Raw genomic sequence first — 8,659 nt, 5'->3', positions numbered from 1 at the left:
CCACCAAACAGTCCCACAGAATTGGACTCAGCCCCAGAAGCAAGACTGGAAGTAAATTGTCTGGATCATGTCCAGAAAACCACAATAACTACTTTCAAAACAGAAAAGAGTTCTACAAGTGGTGTAGGTGTGACGCAACAACATGATAGCCAGTTCTAAGCTGAAGAACTTACTTCCAGTCCCATCTTTGATCCTGGGTCCCTCCGACCCTGTCGCTGCAAGGATATTGGCATTAGCATTGTTCTCCATATTCATCATGTCCAAAGCAGGCTCACTTTCTTCCTCGAGTTCAGGGTGGCTGAAGATCCATTCCAGCGCACGCTCCAAATTATTGTTCTGCGGGTCAAAAAAGCAAAAGAGCAGCCTTTAATACATCCTCTAGCATCATGCTACCACTCATCGGTCTTTGAACAGAGTAAAGATCATGTTTGACAGCACTTAAAATCTTGTAAGATACATACTCTACCTCCATCGAAATAGCATTCAACAAGCACTCTGCAGAAGCTTGACAGATGGAAAAGATTTCCTCCCACAATTAATCCCCGTGGCCCCCAGGTTCTCATCTTGAAGATTCGTAGTCTTTAGGCACCCAGGTTGTTATTCAACAGATGGTAAAAGAAACTAAGTTTTCCTCACTTTCCTCCACATTTTAACATTCAAGTGAAACACACAAACTATCTTCCCCACTCTAACCCAGGCAAGTCAGGCATCCCACACTTTGCCAGAATAATTCTATGTGCACCATCCACTAACTGGATTTTTATACACGTTTCAAAGGCATCTGAGCATGCACATGTACAAAACACATAATATGAAATGAAACCCAAGTGCTACCGATAACTCATGGAACTCACTGTTGCCTTCAGCGCTTGAACTGATAGATTCCTTTGGAAGCCCATGGAAATGATAATTGCAACCATCTCTTCGGGAGGTTGGTTATCTAGCCCAACAATTCCAAATGCAGCTGCTCCACTGGAAGCAACTTCTCCAAATGCAGGTGTGACCAATGGCTCAGCAAAGTCTGGAACAAACAAACATTCATCAGTTCCTTCTTTTGCCCCATTGAACTGGAAAGTCAACAACAAAACACAAACAAACAAACAAACAAACAAACAGGACCTAAAAAGCAGTCCTGAAATCAATGTAAGTTCATTTCACTGGCCCAGTTGGGACTTAGATGTGCGGAAAGCCTTAAAAACAAGATGAACATGCACATTACAAAATATCTAGGTGGACAAACTCATACTGAGCAGGCTGGAACAACTTGGCACATCACAGAATTGAAACAACTGCAGGAAAGTAGCAAAGATCGGTATGGAAGCAATGATGACACCAGAATAGTAGACAACCCAGCTGATATACGTATAGATGTAAAATGAACTGATTCCATAGCTGAAATATATCAGCTAAGCACAAGTAAAACACATTCCCCATTTACACAAAAGCCCACAGTGAAGTGTGAACTCAACCAAATCTGGAATTTCCTGGCAAGGGAGTGCTCAGGTGTACTCAGTGCTGAATCATGGATCCAGACTTTGCATGGATGAAACACAGGAAGTAGAGAACACCTAGCAGCCCTGTCCATCAGTAGACAGCCCAAGTTCTAAGTACGGCATGAATACTCTAGCCTGAGCTAGAGAAGGCTGATATGGAAGAAAAGCATCCGGACCACAGGATTCTTTGTACTTACACTTGATCACAAGTCTGCTTCCCCCTTAGCAGCACGGACCTAACCAAAGGGTGGAAAAGAGAGCTGGCCCACACCATCAGTGAGGACAGGAGAGCATGCTGCTGGTGTAGCTTAGGTTTGTTGTCTTATTCTAAGCAGAGGATGCCACATAAGGGTCAAGATCTCCATATCCCAGGAACAGCTTAGGAAAATTCACTCACACCTCCAGGCTTCCTGGGGTGGGGGAGGGGGCCATTGTTTCTGTCACACATTATAAAATTTCTACTGACTGCCAAAATACACAACCAGGAGTTGAGTTTAACTTACACCTTCCAATCACTGACCTGGTTCTTCCATGTGTGCGATGATCCAGTTGAAAGCGACTTCAGCACCCAGGTTGCCTGTATAGTACACAGCTTTCCGACATGCTTCCAAAGGAAAACCCATCTCTGCCAGTTGCATAACTGAAGACTCATCAATATCTAGAGCTACAAGAAAGGGCCTTCTAAAATATAAAAGTCTAATTTCATCCATTGCATAGTATTTCTTATTGTTATTCATGGTGCCACATATTACAATACATATCTCTCGTATTTGTTTTAGTACTGCAGTAAACCCACACCCATTAGAAAACAGCCTTGTACAAAGCATTATATTATATTTGCTATGGATTACTGGTAATCTTTTGTCTCAGTAATCTACATAGATCCTTATACCTTGATGAATTCCTACAGGACTTTATTTATTAAAAGACTCACCACTGGATTTCAAGGGGTGAAGAAGTTAGGTGCTGAGCTTAGCTAGAGATGGCAGCCAAAAGCAATCACCTCTTTTAAAGGCGGAATCTTGCAGGTGAGAGAAACAACGGCTGCTGGATCTGGCAGTCTCCAGTTGAACTTCACCTCTGAATGACAGGGCCCGACAGCTTCAGCTGAGATCAGAGTCCAGAGGGAGCCAGGATCAAGTAGCTGTGACCCCCAGAACTGCAAGATCCTGCTGATGAGCAGCAGATAGAGGAGCAGCTCATACTCTGGCTACACTGATGCTACTACGGACTCTTTAAGAGTCCTGCACACATGCAAGTAAATGCTGAACAAGTACAAAAATCAGCTGTTATTTAGAAGCATGCAGGGCAATACTCCATGCATCTCTGTGAGGACAGAGAATCCATTAGCTGAGAAAAAACATGACAATTTTTTAAGCAGCTAAAATACCAGTCTCAGAAAAATGAGATACGTACACTCCACAAAATGGTTCGTCATACGATCTGAAAATTGAGAAAGGAAAAAACAGGGAAGAGGACTTATATGAAGGCTAAGTAGATTCATATGTGAACAACAATTCCTTGTTTTTAAAGTCATAGAAACATTTGACCTCATACAGGCAGGGCATGTTCATCCTTACATCCCTGATGTTTTTGCCATGAATTAGACCAGGGATTTCTGCCCAGTAATTTCCCTAACTCAACTCAGAGCAAAGTGTCATTGGTACTATAAACCAGTAGGAAATATAGCTGATGGCTGACCTAAACTGACTTAAGCAAGAATCTATTTTGTTATCAATAAGGTACCATCACCCATGCACTTACATTAAAACTAGGTCAGTACATTGAGCAAGAGGATAAAAAAAAGAATAGGCCTTGGGAAGGAACCCACAGATAAGGGACAAAATTAAAACCTTTAGAGAACTGAATTTTGCCATAGCCTTTGCTCTGACACACAATTTCAGGTACTAGCTACTTTTCACATGCATACAGCTTGATATTATACCACCACTATTACAAATATCCAAGCAAATGGGGCAATTGTCATGACAGCAGTTACATTACTAGTTTCCTATTAAATACTGAGGCACCCAAACTTAAGTCATCTGGAAGAAATTGCAACAACCTGGGTCTAAAGGTCACACTATAACAATATGATTTCACTTGCTATAAACCATTTCATTCTCCAGAGAAACCCAGGGAACGAGGAAGGAGGATATTCTAATATTCTTGTTTCTGAACTTTAGCGTAAAAGAAACAGTCTTCAATTACAGAAGCACAGAGCTGCTTTTTTGTCCATAGCTCCAAAAGGTGAAGCCTAAGGAGAATCAGTATGTGCTAGAGGGAAAGGGGAATACAGGAGAGAATCAAGAGAGAAATAGTAAGTACCTTTTGGATCATCAGGAATGATAATGGGAGGAGCAATGTCTGGAAGTTCCTCTTCTCCTGGCTGGAGACCCCTGGCCCGAAGGTGGTTGATATCTAGGAAATCTGGCATGTCTATAGAAACATCTACAAAAGCAGAGAAACAGGCTAAGCTTATGAATCCAGCAAAATGACCTCATGGTGCAACCTACCCCTTCAGGGAGGGGACTCTGGTACTCAAGCTACAAACACAGCCAGGATTCTCCTCCTGAAAACGGTTATTTGAGAAATTCGGAACACTAAAGCTCAATTTAACTAGGAGGTCAGACTACATGAAACTGTATTTTAACTCCACAGACCTAATGGATTGGTTTAATTTGTCATAAAAGAAAAGAAGATTCAATTGGGATCTTCACAGTATAAATTTGAGACTCAAGCCAGGTCCTCATTATACACCAAAACATGTACACCTTATAGGTTATCTTAGATAGAATGAGAAAAAGGTAAATGTAAAAGGCACATACCAAGCTTTTTGGGTATCCAATCAAGGCCAAAGGTGAATTTCTTTATCTGCACCACTAAGTACTCAGGAAACGAGGCAAAACGAGAAGTCCTGGGAAGCACAAGAAATACAAGTCAGTGAAACAAGGCAACAAAATCACAAGCAGCACAGATTTCAGTACCTCATGCACACTGAGATGAGTAACTTTAGCCCTGAGTGAGATGAATAGTGATGGATTTTATAAACATAAATGTCAAAAAAATGTTTTCAAGTACAGTGGAGAAGTATGGTAGTAGCTTTCCATGCATTCATATCCTGAACGTCAGCCCAAACCTTTGCAGACAACTCAGCTTGTAGGAAGATTATAGAAAACAACTACAAGTAATATTAAACTTGCTTACTCAAGTTGTTCTGAAGTTGAATGTCAGGAAATAAATTTTGAATGACATATTGGCTAGAACTTCAGGGCATGGGCTTAAAACACAGGTTGGACAGAATGGAGTAACAATTAAATCTGCGTTTTTTTCAGTCCCTTTCTAGTAACAGTAGCATTGTCCATGAGGTATCAGTCCACTTATAAAGCATTTCATCAAGTCAAGGTAAAAAAGCTGTCATTTGTATTTTTTCACATGAAAGTGCTATATAAAAAACCCTACATGATATTGTTTTTGAGCTACTATGATCTTTATCAAAATAGAGGATGACTCTTGAGTTTAAGGGGATCCCTGATATTTGCCCACTTAGCAAAAAGAAAAAGTTTAATCTTGAACACAATGTAACATTATATGTACCACCATTCTCCTCCTCTATGCTCCCATTTTCCCCACATTTAATCTCCTGCATCCTTCCCTTTACCTTCCATTCACACAGAGCATCCTTTCTTCTAATTCACCTATCTCTGGATAAAATACAGTAAATGCATCATAAATGTAAGGCCTTCCTACCATACTACAAATAACTACTTTCTAAATTATTGTTAGCACCACCTTGCAATTTTAGTAACTTTATCATCTGCAGCACGAAACTTTTGAATTTTAAATAGCAAATTATTCTTCATGTTTCAATGCTTTTAAAGACCTAAGGGATGAAGAACAGCTGAATTACAAATTAACCCTGGATCTATTTAAAGACTAGAATGTTCTTCCAACATATTCACAGTTAATACAAAAAAACCTTTAGATTTTTGCTGCATTTTTCTCCACCATGTGCACTTGTCTCCCAATTTTCAATACAATGTCGGTGAAACTGTACGCTAAGACAGCACTGAGTCATTGATATGTTAAGCGATCTAAAAACAGAAGGTACCTAGCCACAGCAAACCAGTTGCAGAGCCCAATTTTCAACCACTCCTTGCTGCTGACATAGAAATGGAACTGGATAAGAGACTAACTCTTGTTCTCAGCAAGAAATACTGCCCTTGAACTACCTTCCATCTTACTACTTCTTAATGCTTTTTTAAGCCCCAAATGTTCTTGGTTCTTTTATCCACCTGACTATAAACACAGAAGATGGGTTCCTTCTTTTATATGTCCATCTTGTACCATGGTCCCATGTAAGTGACAGCAAACTTAACAGATGCAACCAAACACTGTAGCATACAAAGACGATGTGTTGAAATTCAAACACAAACAAGAAATAACATAAAACATAACAACATAATAAAAACAAAGTTTTCAGCATAGCACTTCACAAATGCAAAAATTTCCACCCATCTAAAGAACTTTCTCACAAGAAACACAAACTTCACTTACTTCACCCTGTTTTGTTGCCACACAATGCCCTTCAACATTTTTAGCCAAATCAAGACATCAAGAGACTAAGCACAGAGATCCAGACTGTATCTCCTACTACACAGTACAGAGCTCTATCACTAGTTAATACATAGGATCCAATTTTAAAATGTGGGCAGACAATTAAGCTACAAGCATTTGAAGTTCAAGCTCTTAACATCCAGACCACATCACCTCTTGAAGTTTGACGGTTGAGAACAATTTATTTCCTGCTCAGTTGGTCGTTACAACTTGTCAGGCTTGATCTGCACATTACATTTATAAGCCCCAACACTAATACAATGCCAAAGCCCATTATGTCTTTGTCTATTTCTCTCTGCATCATGTCCAAGCGAAATAAGCACAGAGCACTACTATATAGGTTTTCAATAGGCATCCAGACACACACTCACTTAACTCCTGCAGATTTTGCTTGGAGGGCACTGCTCCAGAAATCCTCTACGTTATTTGGTTCAGAAAAGGCCTGCAGACATGCACTAAATGGGATCTTGGCACGGACAAGCTCTGGTGGAGGTCTCCTTGCAGCTTCTGCTTCTCGCCTCTTCAATTCATAGGCAATTAATTCATCTGAGAAATATACATGACACTAAAAGCTAAATAAAGATTGTTGTGGTTATGAAGTCCCTCAGCAGTCTTATTTTTGCAAGTTTTAGAAATACAAAAACCTACTTATCAATAAAACTTTTACATGCTTTAACTAGACGTCAAATCTTTTTGTATGCATTGGGGTCAGGAGCTACACTTACAACCACATCTCTTTTTTGAAGGTTTCTGTTCATGATGAAAACACAGAACTGGAAATAGCGGGCAACAGGCAATTAAAACCTTGCCATTACAGACAGAATCCTGTGTTAATAGTAACACCAACTACCCACTTTATCAGCTCAATCTGACTTTGGAAAATTATTGCTGTCTATCTGTATCATCTGACTTTCTAGACAGCACAGGACTATGTATGAGCTCAAGAGTCCTGACACTGGCAAGGTGAACAGAGCGATATGATAAATTCATAAACTAATATACCTCCTGAGCCATTACCTGGAAATAACGTGCTCTTTTATAAGCAATAGAATCATCACTGAAACTGACAAACAAAAAATGCAAAGTTCTCCAAAACTTATATTTTCAAATCAAAATGGTCTTTTTAAAATATATCATCCAGTTCAAGGAGTTGCGGGCTAGGTGACAAACAGTAGGTAGAATTCTGTCTTATGCTATTTCAAAGGATCTGATCAAATAACCAGAATAGTTCGTTCTGACTTTAAAATATTTTAAATTTTGAGATTATAAAGGAAACCAGAGGCACATCCCCCTTCTAGAGTTCCTGTGGTGTCCCCTTCACTTCCACCTCAAGCATACATTTATTTACCTCAAGCATACATTAGCAGGACTAGGGAAGTGATTGTCCCCCTGTACTCGGCACTGGTGAGGCCGCACCTCAAATACTGTGTTCAGTTTTGGGCCCCTCACTACAAGAAGGATGTTGAGGTGCTGGAGCATGTCCAAAGAAGGGCAACGAGGCTGGTGAGGGGTCTGGAGAACAAGTCTTATGAGGAGCGGTTGAGGGAACTGGGGTTGTTTAGCCTGGAGAAAAGGAGGGTCAGGGGAGACCTTATCGCACTCTACAACTACCTGAAAGGAGGCTGTAGCGAGGTGGGTGTCGGTCTCTTCTCCCAAGTAACTGGCGATAGGACAAGAGGAGATGGTGTCAGGTTGCGCCAGGGGAGGTTTAGATTGGATGTGAGGAAAAATGTCTTTACTGAAAGGGTCGTCAAGCATTGGAACAGGCTGCCCAGGAAAGTGGTGGAGTCACCATCCCTGGAGGTACTTAAAAGACGAGTATTTGTGGTGCTTAGGGACATGGTTTAGTGGTGGACTTGGCAGTGTTAGGTTTACAGCTGCACTTGATATTCATAAAGGTCTTTTCCAACCTAAATGATTCTATGATTTATTATCTTAGTCTGCAAGACTCTTCACCATTGATTGCAGGCACAACGAAGATTTGTCATCAACTCCCTCCTGCTCCCAAGTCTTCTAGCCTCCTCAGCCATTTTCTCCTTTAAAAACAAGTACGCTTTCCCAGGCAGCCCCCAGGCATGAAAATATCATTCCTGTATATTAAATCAATGTCCACTGTTTCACCTTCCTTCCCTCCTCTCCTCAAGCGCAGGATATCCAAATCGTGTATTTTGGCTTTATAGATGACAAGCTATCTTATACCCCTATTCTCTATTATCACATTAGATCTTATAATCTGCTGCTAACCAACACAAAGTTGATTTGGTTTTTTGGTTGTTTTTTTGGTTGGTGTGTGTGTGTGTGTGTTTGTTTTTACAAGATATTCATTAGCTAGTATGTTCAGTTCCTTTTTTAGCATTAAGAAGTTTTTATATACTGGTTCACTGTCCAGGACAAAGGAAATCCATTCGTATTGGGGATCTTTGGGCACACACACACACACAAAAAACAAGGGTAAATAAATTGTATTACAAGTGGTGTGGCACATCCCTGGGTCAAATCCAAGTTAAGGTTGTAAATCACAAATCTCTAACATCTTTATCATACAAACT

The 8,659-nt window shown here is 40.3% G+C and overlaps 1 protein-coding gene across 1 annotated transcript in view; it reads right to left on the bottom strand.

Moving 5' to 3' along the window:
- USP13 (ubiquitin specific peptidase 13 (isopeptidase T-3)) overlaps positions 1 to 8,659 on the bottom strand; it is a 44,972-nt gene that overhangs the window by 6,294 nt on the left and 30,019 nt on the right. The window contains exons 12-18 of the mRNA XM_009321708.1: positions 6,482 to 6,656; positions 4,322 to 4,410; positions 3,822 to 3,944; positions 2,910 to 2,936; positions 2,014 to 2,157; positions 855 to 1,021; positions 174 to 336 (exon numbers count right to left, since the gene is read on the bottom strand). Of these exons, the coding sequence (XP_009319983.1) occupies positions 174 to 336; positions 855 to 1,021; positions 2,014 to 2,157; positions 2,910 to 2,936; positions 3,822 to 3,944; positions 4,322 to 4,410; positions 6,482 to 6,656 (888 nt within the window). The remainder of the gene's footprint in view (positions 1 to 173; positions 337 to 854; positions 1,022 to 2,013; positions 2,158 to 2,909; positions 2,937 to 3,821; positions 3,945 to 4,321; positions 4,411 to 6,481; positions 6,657 to 8,659) is intronic.

The sequence above is a fragment of the Pygoscelis adeliae genome, unplaced genomic scaffold (assembly GCF_000699105.1).
Source record: "Pygoscelis adeliae isolate BGI_AS28 unplaced genomic scaffold, ASM69910v1 Scaffold223, whole genome shotgun sequence".
Taxonomy (NCBI): domain Eukaryota; kingdom Metazoa; phylum Chordata; class Aves; order Sphenisciformes; family Spheniscidae; genus Pygoscelis; species Pygoscelis adeliae.
Note: the sequence above shows the minus strand (reverse complement) of the source record. Positions and strands in the feature narration are given on the sequence as shown.